Here is a 17,984-nt window from a genome sequence, read left to right as displayed (position 1 = left end):
CACAGTTAGTGACATGGCTATAGTAGCTGCTTCATAACAGGTGCAACCTCAACATCTGAAGAGAATCAGATATCATCATCATCATCATCATCATCATCATCATCAAACAAGGAATTTTGGATGTGTTACACAATTTCTGAACAAAACAAGTTTCAAGACTGACTACTTTATACATCTCAGATCCAGATATTTATTCAACACAGAGCAAAGATTTTTTTTTTTTTTATTGCTAGGGGCGTTACGTCGCACCGGCACAGATAGGTCTTATGGCGACGATGGGACAGGGAAGGCCTAGGAGTTGGAAGGAAGTGGCCGTGGTCTTAATTAAGGTACAGCCCCAGCATTTGCCTGGTGTGAAAATGGGAAACCACGGAAACAGAGCAAAGAATCACTCACCAGGTATTCCAAGGTCCGTTTTATGTCAAGGATGGACTTCACCCCGCTGGACACTACTGCAATGGGATTACGTCCCAACTCGGTCAAATCTGCGCTGATATCCATTGACTCCTCTCCTCCACGATGTACTCCACCGATACCACCTGCACAGGACATATATTATTTTTTTTTTTCTTTTTCTATTTGCTTAACGTCGCACCGACACAGATACGTCTTATGGCGATGATGGGACAGGGAAGGGCTAGGAGTGGGAAGGAAGCGGCCGTGGCCTTAATTAAGGTACAGCCCCAGCATTTGCCTAGTGTGAAAAATGGGAAACCACGGGAAACCATCTTCCGGGCTGCCGACAGTGGGGTTCGAACCTACTATCTCCCGAATACTGGATACTGGCCGCACTTAAACGACTGCAGCTATCGAGCTCGGTATATATTATTAGACTCCTGATCATTTTCATTTAAAGCCCAATATTACCTCAACATAAATGATTACAGATACGTAAAACCTAACATTGTTCATCAGGATTTTTTATTTATTTATTTATTTATTGGTGACAAAAGGTCCCATGAGCCTCTGGCTCGTGATAGGGACAATACAGTACATACTTTTTTAAGGCAACACAATAATTACATTTCATATACAATGGCTTTTCTGTAAAGTGACAAGTACTTTTTTTTTTTTTTTTTACATGTTAGGATCATAATTTTTCAGAAGTATATTCAGATATTGCATGGCTGTAATATACTAAATATGGACAATATATATATTATTGTATTAATTAAAGCAAGTTATATAGAGATTATATTAAGATATCTGTAAAAGAGTAATATTCCTTCAGTTTTTTCTTAAAACATATAACCGATTTAGAGTTCTTTATAACAGGAGGCAACACATTATATTCCCTAAACATTGATGATTCTATGCCTTTCACTCCGTACTTTACTGAATTAGAATGAGAGGGATATATCCTTAATGATCCTCTAGTTTCATATCCATGAATTTCACTAAAATGGGAGAAGTTAACAGTAGAATGGGTTAATTTCCTGTCTAGCTTATACATAAAGACTGCTGATGAAAATGCAATTTGTTTATGGAATGGCAGAATATTTGACTCTGAAAAAACTTCATCTGATGGTTTGAGGAAGGGGAATCCATACATGATTTTGATGGCTCTTTTTTGTAGGATTTCCAAATTATTAATGTAATCTTTCCTACATCTTCCCCAAATAAAGCTTGCGTATGTTAGATGTGGGTGGATCATTGCATAATATATACACTTCAATTGTTGATGAGAAAAATTACTGTATCTTAATCTGTGCATTATTCCTATCAAAGGGGTAATTTTGCTGATTACATAATCAATATGGCTTTTCCAGGAAAGTGTTGAGTCTAATATTATACCAAGATACTTAGCTGAGTTGACTCGCTCTATTACTTGGTCCTTTAGGATAACAGTGTTAGCCACTGTTATCTTATGGGCTGTTTTATGAAAGATTAGGTATTTTGTTTTAGTCACATTTATGATCATTTTTTTAGATAAAGCCCAGTCCAATAACTTGTCCAAGTCACAATTTATGTCTTCCATAATTCGCGTTTCACATAGTCCTTTGTAAGTTATTAAGATATCATCAGCAAATACTTTACATTTCCCCTTTAGTGTTAGAGATTGTATGTCATTAAATAAATCAGAAATAGAATTGGACCTAGTACTGAGCCCTGCGGTATTCCCGTTTTTGTCTGCTGCTTAAAACTTTTAGTATTGTTAATCATCACATATTGTGTTCGATTTGATAAATAATTTTGGAACCATTTGTATGCTAAACCCCTAATTCCTGCTAATTTTAACTTGTTCAGAAGTATTTTGTGGTCAACCAGGTCAAATGCTTTTTTAAGATCTATGAGTAGCCCTGCTGCTAATTTATTTTCATCTAAGGTCTTTTGAACATCTATTACTGTATCAAATACAGCATTATCAGTTCCTCTATTTGGGAGAAACCCATATTGATTATTGGAAAAGTAATTAGTTTTACACAGAAAATTTACCGATCTAATTTTTACTACCATTTCTATGAGTTTTCCAATTGCAGATAATATACTAATTGGTCTGTAATTGGATGGATCTGTGTTATCTCCTGATTTAAAGATAGGTACAATTCTGGCACATATGAGTAATTGGGGTATTTCTCCACTGAGAATTGAACGGTTAATAATTTCCACAATATATGGCACTAAACTTTCAACACAGGTTTTTAACATGACATTGGTTATTTTATCTTCAGTTAAATTATTTTTATTTTTTAGAGAAGTGATAATTTTGAGCACTTCACATTCATCAGTAGGAGACATGAAAATACTATTAGTTTGACTTTCAGCTGTTGTGCTGCCATGAACTTGCTCATCTTCAGGAAGACCTTTTCTTATATTTTCAGCTACATTAACGTATAGTTCATTTAGGTTATTGCATATGTCCTCTGTGTTTGTAATGCTGACATCATTTACCACCAGATGGCTGATTTCATGTTTATGTCCAAGCTTCCTATTTAACACTTCATTGACTACATACCATGTTTCTTTTTGGTTTTTGCAATTCTGTAATCTGTGTTCATAATACCTTTTTTGTAACTCTCTCTTCAATTTGGTTATTTTATTACTGATTCTTTTGTATTCTTCAATTACTTCTGCAGAGGGGTTTTTTACTTTAGTTTTTGAAAACAGTGAGTCTTTGATGTGAATCAGTGTTAGTAATTCTTGGGTAACCCAAGGTTTTAGGGGAATGTCTTTGGGGTTCTTTCTTTTTATTGAAATTGAGCTGGTTTCAATTCCTGTGCTAATATACTCAATAAATTTATTATAATAAGTGTTTATATCCATTTCCTCACATTTAAATTTATTTTGTAGGATATATTGATTTAATTTGTTGTAATTTACAAATTGCTTACCACTATCTTTGATTATTGGTACTACTGGAACTGATTTTTCACAAGAAATTTCACATACCAGTAGGTAGTGATCACTTAAGTTATTTGTTATATTGAATACATGACATTTTTTACTACTATTTGTGACAAGTATGTGATCAATTAATGTGGAGGTTGTTTTTGTTACTCTAGTGGGGTATTTGTTATTACATGTTATATAGCCATAAGTTGTTATTAAATTCTCATACAAAGTTCTGTTTCTGGAGGTAGAAAGCAAGTCTATATTTGTATCTCCAAGTACTATTGAAGTATGCCCTGAACTGCTATTTAGGATATTTTCTAGATCAAACAAAAAACTTGGCGAGTTACTATCCTGTGGGTTATAAATGGTAATGATTTCATATCTTTGATTTCCTTTTGTAATCATGACTTGCAGTATGCTATGAGATTTATTTATTTCATTTATGACATTGCTTTTCCATTTGTTTGAAACATAAAGCGAAACACCCCCACCTATCTGCTCTCTTACCACATGATGAGAAGTGTAGTTTTTTATTTCAAAAGCGTGGGTTAGTTTGTTGGTTAACCAATTTTCGGAGATTGCAAGAATATCTACTTCTTTAATCTGATCTAAGATAATTTGTATATTATCAAATTTATTTTTCATGCTTTGTGCATTTATGTGTAGGCCTTTCGATTCACATGATCTACTTTCTGAAACTCTATCTTTAATATAATTATATAGGGTTTCACATTTAAATTCGTGTACTTCAAGAAATTTGTTTTCAAGATCCAGGTTTGGTTATGTAAGGACAAAAATTTGAAATTAAGAAAAGAAAGCTTGGAATTGAAGCGGGCACAACACAAGGAAAGGTTACCTCGTTGTTTCCAGATCAGCTGGAGTGAGCAAGTTCATGCAGAACTTCAGGGTTTGCCACTAGCCTCGAAGGACCGTCCTGGAACTTACGGATATACACTTTACAGTCCCTGACCCATGTGCCAAATATTTTCCCCTGTTGCGTGGCATAACTTCAACTTTATTTATATCTCATAAAAACTATGAAACAGCCTTTGGTAATTAGGTATTCCAGAGTGGTGTGAGGTATGTTTTACATCAGCAGCAATGGCTGATACTCATATCCTAGTATTCATATTTCTCCAGCGATTCATCCAATACGTGATTTCAGGGATGCAGATGCCTTTGATGGCTAAGGAGACCAATCCTGGCATGAAACATGCGACTACATTCGTTGCACCTTATGGAGGGTAGAGGTCGTGGTTGAGCTTGGCTTTGTTTATGCCTCTCATGTTTTCCTGCTCCCTGTCTACGATGTTCAAGCTTAAGATGTGCAGCAGCTGCAGTATTTGTGTGCCAGAGAGCGAGATCTTCTGCAATGATATACCAAGTACAGTAGAAGTCTGTTATAGTGAATCACGTCATATAACGAGAACCCCGTTATACCAACAATGATTTTTTGTCCCTTCGAAATTCCTATATTAAACTGTGCAATATCCTTCGGTTACAGCAAGAGCCATGTCGCTGACGCATCTGTTATTACGAACGATTAGGCACGCGCTATTTTTTCCCATTACCGATATTTATGCACCCCAGCGATTATGTTGCATGCAATCAATTATCTTCGGTATCGTTTCCTCGCTATGTCCACTAGCGACTTCTCTCGTCGACATTTGTAGGGAATGTCGGAGTCGATTAGAAATACCCGTCGACTGCTCTTCCATAAAGAAAATTTGAAATGAAAGAGAACATATTTTCGTAATAAATGCATAAATAACGTGTCCGATAACAGTTCTTAACTCGTTAAAAATAAAGGCTGACTAAACGATAGCTTAATTTTAATGCTAAATACTGCAATTAAGTAAAAATTAAGTAAAAATATGTTTAAAATTTGCTTGTTTAATTTTTGTCTCTTACTTTGTACTTCTGACACGATAAATAATAATAATAATAATAATAATAATAATAATAATAATAATAATAATAATAATAATAATCCCGTGTGGGGATTTACCGGTTACCTCCATCGGGCGCGTCCCATTGGAATTGGGGAAGCTCGCTGACTCTGCCGCCAGCAGAGTCAGAGGGTAGTAGGGAAATAAAATACCACCGTGAAAAAAAAAACTGGTCCCTTGCCAGGGTTACGTCGAAGACTGGTAAATGACCAGAAAACATATTGAGGCAACCTCTAGGGCTAACAACCCTAGCTGTAAAAGGATGAGTACCCATCCAAAGCAAAGTCAAGTCAAAAAGCATGATGGCACAACATTTCAAGAAACATAGACCAGGGGGTAAATCTTCGGACAAATCCCTCGTCGTGAATGCCACGGCGCACGAGTCTCGTTCGGATTCTGGGGGAGACTCGACATCATGCAAGAGACGAGTCGGAGTGTCTCGGTGTACCCCGAAGAGTCAAAAACTCAGGCCAAAATCTAAAACCTTTCTAGCAACTTTCAACATAAATTCACTTACACAAACTGGCAATCTGAAAACCCTCACCAAAGCTCTTTACAAAAATCAGATATCCATAATGGCCCTACAGGAAACAAGGTACCAAGATGAAGAGATTTTTGAATCTGAAGGCTACCGATTTTTCAAGAGCAAAGCGCAAAGAGGAATCCTCAATGGAGCTGTGATGCTTGGAACCGCGTTTGCTGTTAGAACCAAGATCCTTAAATCGGTTGCAAATTTCGAACCTGTGAATGACAGATTGTCTATACTCACAATTAAATGCGCGAACAAAACCTACACCCTAGTTAACGCACATGCTGCTACAAACGATAAGAACAAGTCTGATCCAGACGAAGTTGATAATTTCTGGGACCTACTGGATGAAAAATTAAACAAAATCCCCAAACACCATGTCAAGCTTCTTTTTGGCGACTTCAATGCCAAACTAGGTCGTGAACAGAAGTACAAGAAAGTTATAGGAAATTACCCTGCTCACAAAAGAACCAATCCCAACGGCAAAAGACTGGTGTCCATTTGCGAAAATCACAACCTGCAGGTCATGTCGACCCACTTTCGCCATCTACCCAGAAAGCAAATGACTTGGCGGTCTCCCGTCCAAACTCTCGGAGAGTTCCAAATTGATCACGTTGCAATCTCCAGGAGAAACAGCCCTGAGATTATGAATGTGAAGGTAAAGAAAGGCATCAATGTGGCCTCAGATCATTATATGTCTCTTATCAAATTCAAACCAATTCCCGCAAACACAAGGAAGACAACCAAACAGATCACACGCTTCGACAACGTTAAACTTCGGCAAAGGGTCGAGGAGTTCCAGGAGAAGGCTAGACCAAATGACTGTGACTTTAACAACGCCAAAAGTCTCCTTGTTGAGGCTGCCAAAGACGTTGCAGAAATCAAGAGAAGCAAAAAGCATGCCTGGTGGAATGGTACCTGCGAATCAGTCCTCTAAGAAAGACTCAATGCATGGAAACAGTACTACTCTACGAAATTAGAAAATGATTGGGAAACCTACAAAACCCAACGTGCCCAAGCAGCTAGGGTGTTCAGAACTGAGAAACGTAAATACGAAAAATCTCTCATTGAAAAGATAGAACAAAACTTTAGGAAGAATGAAAGCAGAGAGTACTACAGAGCCTTCAAACGCAAACTCACTGGCTATAAACCACCATCTCTATGCTTTGAGCGAAAGGACGGCACACTGGCGACGTCAAAGGAAGAAAATAGCAGCATTCTGGCAGATTACTTCAAGAATTTACTTAATTGCTCTAAACCGCAAAGCGCCATTGAGACCAAGGAACCCTTACTCAGGTACCCAGATTCCAGACCACCCGACAGAGATGAAATCAAGCGCCACATTGCACGTCTCAAAAATAACAAAGCGCCGGGTGAAGACTCAGTAGTAGCAGAACTATGGAAATATGCCCCAGAGGAATCACTTGATATCTTGCAAAAGCAAATAGAAGAAATTTGGAACAAGGAGACCCTACCCGAAGATTGGAAAATAGCTTTAATCCATCCACTACACAAAAAAGGCAGCATGAAGAACATCAACAACTACAGAGGAATATCTTTGCTACCCGTCACTTACAAAATTCTATCACTTGCCATCCTGGAGCGTTTGGAAGCACAAGTCGAACATCAAATAGGTGAATACCAAGGAGGGTTCAGAAAAGGTCGCTCAACAGCTGAACAGATCCAAAATCTCAAAACGATCATCAGATATTGTACACTAAGGTCCAAGCAGTATGTGTCTGTCTTCGTGGACTTTAAGAAAGCGTACGACTCCATTGACCGGGAAGTCCTGCTAAACATCTTAAATGAATTTGGAGTTGATTTGAAACTGCTGGCATTAATTAGAGCCACCCTGACCGATACAAAATCCAAGGTGAAGTTCCACGGATGTGTCTCGCATTCCTTTGACATCAAAACAGGAGTCCGACAAGGTGATGGGCTATCCCCGATACTCTTCAACTGTGTTCTTGAAAAGATCATCAGAACCTGGCGGGTGAGATTACAGGAAACCAACTACAGTCCATTGAGAATAGGAACCAAATCCAAGGGGATCACAACAGACTGCTTAGCATTTGCCGATGACATTGCTGTTCTCTCAAACAACATAGAAACCGCTAGAGCTCAAGTTGAAATTTTAAAGGAAATTGCCGAACAAACTGGTTTGCAGATATCGTTTGAGAAAACAGAAGTAATGACTAACATCAAAGGGGCTCCACCAAAACTCCATACAAAATACGAGGACATCACCCGAGTAGACAAATTCAAATACCTGGGTGAGATCATCATGAAAAATGGACTGGACAAAGAAGCACTTCAGGAGCGAGTACGCAAACTGGAAATAGCCTACCAAACATCCCGCACAATCTACAACAAAAAATGCCTTTCCCAAAACACCAAGATACATCACTATGAAACAGTTCTGAAGCCAGTAGTTCTATACGCAGCCGAAACCCTGTCTCTAAAAGGACTCCTTGAAGAACTGGAGAAAAGAGAACGCAAAATTGTGAGAGGAATCTTGGGATCAAAGTACAGAAATGGAATCCATCAAAAGAGATCCAACAAGGAAGTCTACAGCAAAATAGAGAAAATTACCGACACAATCAGAAAAAGACGGGCACGATTTTACGGTCATCTGAAAAGAATGGACGGAAGAAAGTTAACTAAAGAAATCTTTCACTTTTTTTATTCAAACCCCAAAACCACAATTCCCTGGTTTAGAAATACCAAAGGAGACCTGCAAATGCTACATATCTCAGCTGAAGACGCCTTTAACAGAGATCTCTTCCGCAAGAAAATATTGACGAACGGGTTAAACCGAGACGAGCAACTGAAGAGAAGACACGGTGCCCCTTGGACAGAGGAGCGTAAGCAGGCCAGCTCACAAAGAATGAGGGAAATTTGGGCTCTAAAGAAGGCCAAGTTCAGTGTCAAATGCAACAAGACTTAACGTGGTCCTTGATGGCCCCAGCGAATTATATTATAATAATAATAATAATAATAATAATAATAATAATAATAATAATAATAATAATAATAATAATAATAATAATAATAATAAAAGTGGGATACACCTCGTGATATGGCAGAGTGTATAATTGATTTTGGAGGTTAGTTTATATTTTCTCGCATCTGGTTTAGTTATGGAAAGGTTATTAACATGTAAATTTATAGCGAGAAGGTTATCATTTTACAGAAAAACAATATATATACAAATCTCCACCTTATCAATACAAATTTATTTTACATTAAGCAGGTAAATATAGTCAATTAGTCAAGACTAGTTTCGACCCCTAGGGGGTCATCCTCAGTTGACATGCATTAAAAATTGTATTGTTCACAAAAACATCACATATAGTGGTAAAAGCTTAGACTAATTTAGACTGATCATTAATGTTGGTATGTCTAATGCATGACTAGTGTGCATCGTTCATGAAGACACATATCACCTTACTGCTACTACCATCCAATTTTTAGGTTATATAATATGGAACACACATATGTTTGTGTAACTCATCAGTGGCAAGTTCAACTATATACACAATTGGCTATTGATTAGTCACATGAAAGTACAGAACACTGGCTTGAACATTTCTGATTGAGATATCAATGCAACACCTTACTTGCATACATCCTAGAAGCTAAATTCAGTTTGTAAAGCCCATTACTTCTGATTGAAACTTAGTATGAAGTTAAAATTTGAATAAAAATATCTGCTTAATGTAGACATTAAAATGTTGTTAAAATGGGCATGTAGTCAAAAACAGTGGTATGTATGCCACACATGTCTAGTTAAAAATACATTACATTGATGTTGTTTATGTATGGTACAACATGTACATTGATTTGGAATAAATGGGGTTTGTATATATAGTGTTCCAACAAAATGGATCCGTAAAAAATATATTATATGTAAAGACAATTGGTATTATAATGATCCGCTGCAGATCAGGTAGTACTAGTTATTTATCTGGAGATATTTTTTGGCAGCTACAGATGTTGGAGTTATTAGAAATGTTAATGGAGCATATTTTCTTCCGTAGTCGCGATGTTATAGTTGGTGGCATTAGTCAAATATGTTGAAAATTATGCGTCTTGGTACATGTTGATTTTGTCCTGGAAGCTTATATGTTGTAGAAAACAAGGTGGAGTGTCTGGAAATAGAAATAATAGTGTGATAATGTTGTGGATAGAAAGTGTAATAGTGAAACGTATGTCGTTTTACTTACGTAAAGTGTTGGAACCGTGCGTTCTTTGTAGCTGCCTGTTGGGATCTGATACGTGTAGCTCTGAGATTGTAGTTAGCGGCGGTAGAGGGGAGGTTTGGGGGGATGGGTGGAGTGTTAGTGATGGGAGTGGGGTTGGAGGGGAGGGGGTCTTGGGGCGGTTGATTTGAACATATCGATTTTTGTTTGCTTATTCTTTTGATATAGAAATCTTTTAATAAGGGAATTACTGCATGAAAAAGAATATTGTTTCTGTCTATACTTTCATTTAGGTTGGAGTTTGGATTCACGTATTTGTCTAAATTTATGTAAAATTCTTCTATTATGCTGAGCAAGGGACTTTTTGGATTCATATTAAGGATTTGCATGTCGTTCTTAATGTCCGTGAAATTATGTTTTTGATCGTCAATGTGCTGACCCATAGCTGAGAAATGTCTATGTTTGACGGCGTTTACATGTTCATTATATCGTATTAAAAAACTTCTACCGGTAAGTCCTATATAGCTGGCTCGGCAGTCGTTGCATTTTAGGCGATAGACTCCTGAGTGATTGTATTTATTTATGTTATTAACTGATTTGGAATTGTGTAGTATGTTGGTGTTATTGCGTGCCGTTTTATATGCTATTTTTAGGCCTTGTTTTTTGAAGATATTTGTTATGGGATGTATATGGTTATTGTTGTAAGTAAACAGTGCATATTCTTTTTTATTTTTAGTGATTCTGGTTAGCTTGGTTTTAGGTTGGTTTTTGACTTTGTTGATGATCCGGTTTATCATTTCTCTTTTATATCCGTTTTGTTTTGCTATTTCATGGATTGTGTTTAGTTCTTTATTTAGATTTTCCTTTGAAAGTGGAATGTTGTATGCTCTATGAATCATACTATAGTATGCAGCTCTTTTATGGGCATGTGGGTGGGTGGAGTCTATCTTTATTGTATTTGATGTGTGGGTAGGTTTTCTATATATATTGTATGTTAGGTGGTTGTTATGTCTGGTTATGGATATGTCTAAGTAGTTTATGGTATTGTTGTGTTCAGTGTCCATGGTAAATTTAATGTGGGGATCTATTCTATTTAGTTGTTCTAGGATTATGTTTTCATTAGTATGTCTATTGTCCATGATTATAAATGCATCATCGACAAACCTGCACCAATAGATGATATTTTCTATTTTTTTAATTTCTTGGTGTTCTAAGTAATCCATATATATATCAGCTATTATGCCTGATATTGGTGATCCCATGGGTAATCCTTTTTGTTGATAGATAGTGTCATGGAACTTGAAATAATTGTTATTGATAGCGAATTGTAAAAGTTTAATAAATTCATCTATTTCCAATTTGCTTAGCTTACTGTGGTTATAAAGGTTGGATTCTATGATAGTGATAGTTTTTTGTGTGGGTATATTAGGATACATGTTTGTTATATCATATGTTGCTAGCTTGTAGAAGTGTTCTATTCTTATATTCTTAGTAATGTTGCAGAAATCTATTGAGTTTTTTATGGTTTTGTTTGCTTGAAAAACGTAATGTTTTTTAAGGAATTTTTGTATGTATTTGGATAATTTGTAAATAGGGCTTGGTCTATAATTTATTATGGGTCTCATAGGAATGTTGTTTTTATGGATCTTAGGATAAGCTTTAGCTGTAGGTATCCCTGGATTCATGGTGGTTAATTTTGCAGTTTCCTGTTCGTTCAAAAGAAAATTGGTGTTTTTTAGGAGAGTTTTTAAGTTTTTTTGGATACTGTTAGTAGGATCTTTAGTCTTAATTTGAAAAGTTTCATCTTGAAAGCAAGTTTTTGTTTTTGTTATATATTCCTCTTTATCCATAATAACTGTAGTGTTTCCTTTATCTGCCTTTGTTACTATTAGGTTATTTTGCTGGATTTTATTTTTGAGTACCTTAATTTGTGTTTGGTTTGTGATATCTTGATTCTGAGGTTTTTGAGTGATCTTATCAACATATTGTGGTAGTGTTTTTTTAATTTCATATCTAATTTCATTTTGTTTTTCTTGGGGTATTTTGTTTAGAGCATCTTCTGTTTCAGTAATAATAGTGGCTATGTTTTCAAATACTGAATTGTTTTTCCAGTTATGTTTTGGTCCTTTGCTCAGTATAGTTGTTTCTTTTTCATTGAATGTTGTGTTAGTTAGGTTTTGGAGTGGGGGATGGAAAATATGTTGGTTGTTATCAGTAGAAACAGTAATATGTTGTCTATACTGTGTATGGTTGGTTTGGTTTAGTGATGCCTTGAGTGCGTTAAGTTTCTTGTTTAAGGTATTCTGCTTCTGTATGGCTATGTTTTCTATCTTTTCGTTAGTTATTTGTTGGAAGTTGTTCCAGTATGTGTGTGGTAGCTCATGTGAGGCTTTAAGGTGTGCTTCATACATTTGTATGTTGAGGTGTTGTTTTTTCCTATACATGAATTTAATTTCTTCTTTAAGCCATATTCGATTGGTTTTGTTTTGGGTATTTTGGGTTTGATATGTGCTTCTATGTTTATTATTATATTTCCTAAGAAATTTAGGAGTTAGATTATTAAGTAGGCATTGTTTTAAGAAAGTGATGTTTTTGACAATATTTGTGATCTTAATCTTCAGATTTTGGTATCTGTGTGCCATTTTTCTTGCCTGGTTGGCTTTTCTACTGTTATTTATAAGTTTCATTTCCGTATTGATAGATATTACTTTACAGAAAAACAATATATATACAAATCTCCACCTTATCAATACAAATTTATTTTACATTAAGCAGGTAAATATAGTCAATGCTTAATGTAAAATAAATTTGTATTGATAAGGTGGAGATTTGTATATATATTGTTTTTCTGTAAAGTAATATCTATCAATACGGAAATGAAACTTATAAATAACAGTAGAAAAGCCAACCAGGCAAGAAAAATGGCACACAGATACCAAAATCTGAAGATTAAGATCACAAATATTGTCAAAAACATCACTTTCTTAAAACAATGCCTACTTAATAATCTAACTCCTAAATTTCTTAGGAAATATAATAATAAACATAGAAGCACATATCAAACCCAAAATACCCAAAACAAAACCAATCGAATATGGCTTAAAGAAGAAATTAAATTCATGTATAGGAAAAAACAACACCTCAACATACAAATGTATGAAGCACACCTTAAAGCCTCACATGAGCTACCACACACATACTGGAACAACTTCCAACAAATAACTAACGAAAAGATAGAAAACATAGCCATACAGAAGCAGAATACCTTAAACAAGAAACTTAACGCACTCAAGGCATCACTAAACCAAACCAACCATACACAGTATAGACAACATATTACTGTTTCTACTGATAACAACCAACATATTTTCCATCCCCCACTCCAAAACCTAACTAACACAACATTCAATGAAAAAGAAACAACTATACTGAGCAAAGGACCAAAACATAACTGGAAAAACAATTCAGTATTTGAAAACATAGCCACTATTATTACTGAAACAGAAGATGCTCTAAACAAAATACCCCAAGAAAAACAAAATGAAATTAGATATGAAATTAAAAAAACACTACCACAATATGTTGATAAGATCACTCAAAAACCTCAGAATCAAGATATCACAAACCAAACACAAATTAAGGTACTCAAAAATAAAATCCAGCAAAATAACCTAATAGTAACAAAGGCAGATAAAGGAAACACTACAGTTATTATGGATAAAGAGGAATATATAACAAAAACAAAAACTTGCTTTCAAGATGAAACTTTTCAAATTAAGACTAAAGATCCTACTAACAGTATCCAAAAAAACTTAAAAACTCTCCTAAAAAACACCAATTTTCTTTTGAACGAACAGGAAACTGCAAAATTAACCACCATGAATCCAGGGATACCTACAGCTAAAGCTTATCCTAAGATCCATAAAAACAACATTCCTATGAGACCCATAATAAATTATAGACCAAGCCCTATTTACAAATTATCCAAATACATACAAAAATTCCTTAAAAAACATTACGTTTTTCAAGCAAACAAAACCATAAAAAACTCAATAGATTTCTGCAACATTACTAAGAATATAAGAATAGAACACTTCTACAAGCTAGCAACATATGATATAACAAACATGTATCCTAATATACCCACACAAAAAACTATCACTATCATAGAATCCAACCTTTATAACCACAGTAAGCTAAGCAAATTGGAAATAGATGAATTTATTAAACTTTTACAATTCGCTATCAATAACAATTATTTCAAGTTCCATGACACTATCTATCAACAAAAAGGATTACCCATGGGATCACCAATATCAGGCATAATAGCTGATATATATATGGATTACTTAGAACACCAAGAAATTAAAAAAATAGAAAATATCATCTATTGGTGCAGGTTTGTCGATGATGCATTTATAATCATGGACAATAGACATACTAATGAAAACATAATCCTAGAACAACTAAATAGAATAGATCCCCACATTAAATTTACCATGGACACTGAACACAACAATACCATAAACTACTTAGACATATCCATAACCAGACATAACAACCACCTAACATACAATATATATAGAAAACCTACCCACACATCAAATACAATAAAGATAGACTCCACCCACCCACATGCCCATAAAAGAGCTGCATACTATAGTATGATTCATAGAGCATACAACATTCCACTTTCAAAGGAAAATCTAAATAAAGAACTAAACACAATCCATGAAATAGCAAAACAAAACGGATATAAAAGAGAAATGATAAACCGGATCATCAACAAAGTCAAAAACCAACCTAAAACCAAGCTAACCAGAATCACTAAAAATAAAAAAGAATATGCACTGTTTACTTACAACAATAACCATATACATCCCATAACAAATATCTTCAAAAAACAAGGCCTAAAAATAGCATATAAAACGGCACGCAATAACACCAACATACTACACAATTCCAAATCAGTTAATAACATAAATAAATACAATCACTCAGGAGTCTATCGCCTAAAATGCAACGACTGCCGAGCCAGCTATATAGGACTTACCGGTAGAAGTTTTTTAATACGATATAATGAACATGTAAACGCCGTCAAACATAGACATTTCTCAGCTATGGGTCAGCACATTGACGATCAAAAACATAATTTCACGGACATTAAGAACGACATGCAAATCCTTAATATGAATCCAAAAAGTCCCTTGCTCAGCATAATAGAAGAATTTTACATAAATTTAGACAAATACGTGAATCCAAACTCCAACCTAAATGAAAGTATAGACAGAAACAATATTCTTTTTCATGCAGTAATTCCCTTATTAAAAGATTTCTATATCAAAAGAATAAGCAAACAAAAATCGATATGTTCAAATCAACCGCCCCAAGACCCCCTCCCCTCCAACCCCACTCCCATCACTAACACTCCACCCATCCCCCCAAACCTCCCCTCTACCGCCGCTAACTACAATCTCAGAGCTACACGTATCAGATCCCAACAGGCAGCTACAAAGAACGCACGGTTCCAACACTTTACGTAAGTAAAACGACATACGTTTCACTATTACACTTTCTATCCACAACATTATCACACTATTATTTCTATTTCCAGACACTCCACCTTGTTTTCTACAACATATAAGCTTCCAGGACAAAATCAACATGTACCAAGACGCATAATTTTCAACATATTTGACTAATGCCACCAACTATAACATCGCGACTACGGAAGAAAATATGCTCCATTAACATTTCTAATAACTCCAACATCTGTAGCTGCCAAAAAATATCTCCAGATAAATAACTAGTACTACCTGATCTGCAGCGGATCATTATAATACCAATTGTCTTTACATATAATATATTTTTTACGGATCCATTTTGTTGGAACACTATATATACAAACCCCATTTATTCCAAATCAATGTACATGTTGTACCATACATAAACAACATCAATGTAATGTATTTTTAACTAGACATGTGTGGCATACATACCACTGTTTTTGACTACATGCCCATTTTAACAACATTTTAATGTCTACATTAAGCAGATATTTTTATTCAAATTTTAACTTCATACTAAGTTTCAATCAGAAGTAATGGGCTTTACAAACTGAATTTAGCTTCTAGGATGTATGCAAGTAAGGTGTTGCATTGATATCTCAATCAGAAATGTTCAAGCCAGTGTTCTGTACTTTCATGTGACTAATCAATAGCCAATTGTGTATATAGTTGAACTTGCCACTGATGAGTTACACAAACATATGTGTGTTCCATATTATATAACCTAAAAATAGGATGGTAGTAGCAGTAAGGTGATATGTGTCTTCATGAACGATGCACACTAGTCATGCATTAGACATACCAACATTAATGATCAGTCTAAATTAGTCTAAGCTTTTACCACTATATGTGATGTTTTTGTGAACAATACAATTTTTAATGCATGTCAACTGAGGATGACCCCCTAGGGGTCGAAACTAGTCTTGACTAATTGACTATATTTACCTGCTTAATGTAAAATAAATTTGTATTGATAAGGTGGAGATTTGTATATATATTGTTTTTCTGTAAAGTAATATCTATCAATACGGAAATGAAACTTATAAATAACAAGGTTATCATTTCTCGACTGGTGCTTCAAGTATGTTTTCATCAAATGTATAAGTACAGTTAAGATGGGATAGGAGACCCTGTTGAATAAGGAAACTGAAACGTTTGCCACAAAATGCAATAGATCATCTTTGGTATGGTATAGTTTTCTTACTACGAGCATTTGCGTGCTCTTCCGTCGACATTCGAAGGTGATGTTGGTGTCTATTAGTAATACCCAACGACTGCTGTTCTCTAAATAAAATTCGAAGTGAAAGAGGATGACAAGTTTTCGTAATAAATGCGTAAATAACGTGGCCGATAGCAATTGTTAACTCATTAAAAATAACGGCTGAAGTAAACGATCTCTTAATTTTAATGTTCTATACTGAAATTAAGTAAGAATGTGATACACCTCAAGATATGGCAGAGTACATGACTGATTTCACAGGATAGTTCATATTTTCTTGCTTCTAGTTATATTTCGGAAAGGCTATTCACATGTAAATTTTTAGCGAGGATAACCCATGTCTCTACATGCGTTTCAAATATGTTTTCATGACACACATACGGTTAGGTTAGGTGACACCATTTTAAGAAGAAACTCCTGAGTGATACTGTATTTCTCCAAATTGAAGACGACAGATTTTCCCCATGCAAAAAATCAAGGGTTGTCTTGCATTCGCAGCCTAATAGTAGGCTAATGAATACCACTGGCAACAACCACTGTAACCACGCTGCTTCTTTGCACCCCCACACGTGCACGTACACACAAAATTCATTGACAATAAACGACCGCCTCTTTATTATACATTGCTAGCCGTGACAACCAGTTGTACAGTGCCTGCGTGTAACGTCACTGGATTTCGGGAAATAGTGAAGAGAGAATGACATTCTATTAGCCTCTACAGAAAAGTTTCTCTAATCTGCAGAATGGCATCAAAACATGCGAGCCTTCGAATTCTTGGAAAAGCCACGGCTACTCAGTGGCAGAGTTATTTATAACACGTCTACTGTACCTGACTCTTAGTAAAATTAAGTTTTATAGACAGGAGGAATATTTTCGTGATAGGTAGCCGTAAAGATACGTGGAACTGGTATTGCCAGCAAATTTTCAATGGGTTCTCTTTGATATTATGATGCCAATTTTAAGTTAATGGTTATTAAACACTCGGAAATGAAGAATACTTGTGCAGCCGCAAGAAAATATGGCACACGCCTAACCAAAGCCAATATTTGGCATCAGCGTGAAGACAAAGATAGGTAGCTAAAAAAATGTGTATTACAAAAAATGCATTCAGTGGTCCGCAAGAAGGACTCTTTAAAGAAGTCGAAAATGAAATTGTGAGGTATGTGCATGAAAAACGCAAGGGCA

At 35.4% G+C, this 17,984-nt stretch overlaps 1 protein-coding gene across 1 annotated transcript in view; it reads right to left on the bottom strand.

The window, feature by feature from the left end:
* The window catches only part of LOC136885391 (pseudouridine-5'-phosphate glycosidase), a 228,461-nt gene that overhangs the window by 171,139 nt on the left and 39,338 nt on the right, over positions 1–17,984 (bottom strand). The window contains exon 5 of the mRNA XM_067157904.2: positions 397–539. Within this exon, the coding sequence (XP_067014005.2) occupies positions 397–539 (143 nt within the window). The remainder of the gene's footprint in view (positions 1–396; positions 540–17,984) is intronic.

Source organism: Anabrus simplex, chromosome 14, assembly GCF_040414725.1.
Source record: "Anabrus simplex isolate iqAnaSimp1 chromosome 14, ASM4041472v1, whole genome shotgun sequence".
In the NCBI taxonomy this organism is placed as follows: Eukaryota; Metazoa; Arthropoda; class Insecta; order Orthoptera; family Tettigoniidae; genus Anabrus; species Anabrus simplex.
The sequence above is the reverse complement of the archived record's forward strand: the minus strand, read 5'-3'. Positions and strand labels throughout refer to the sequence as shown.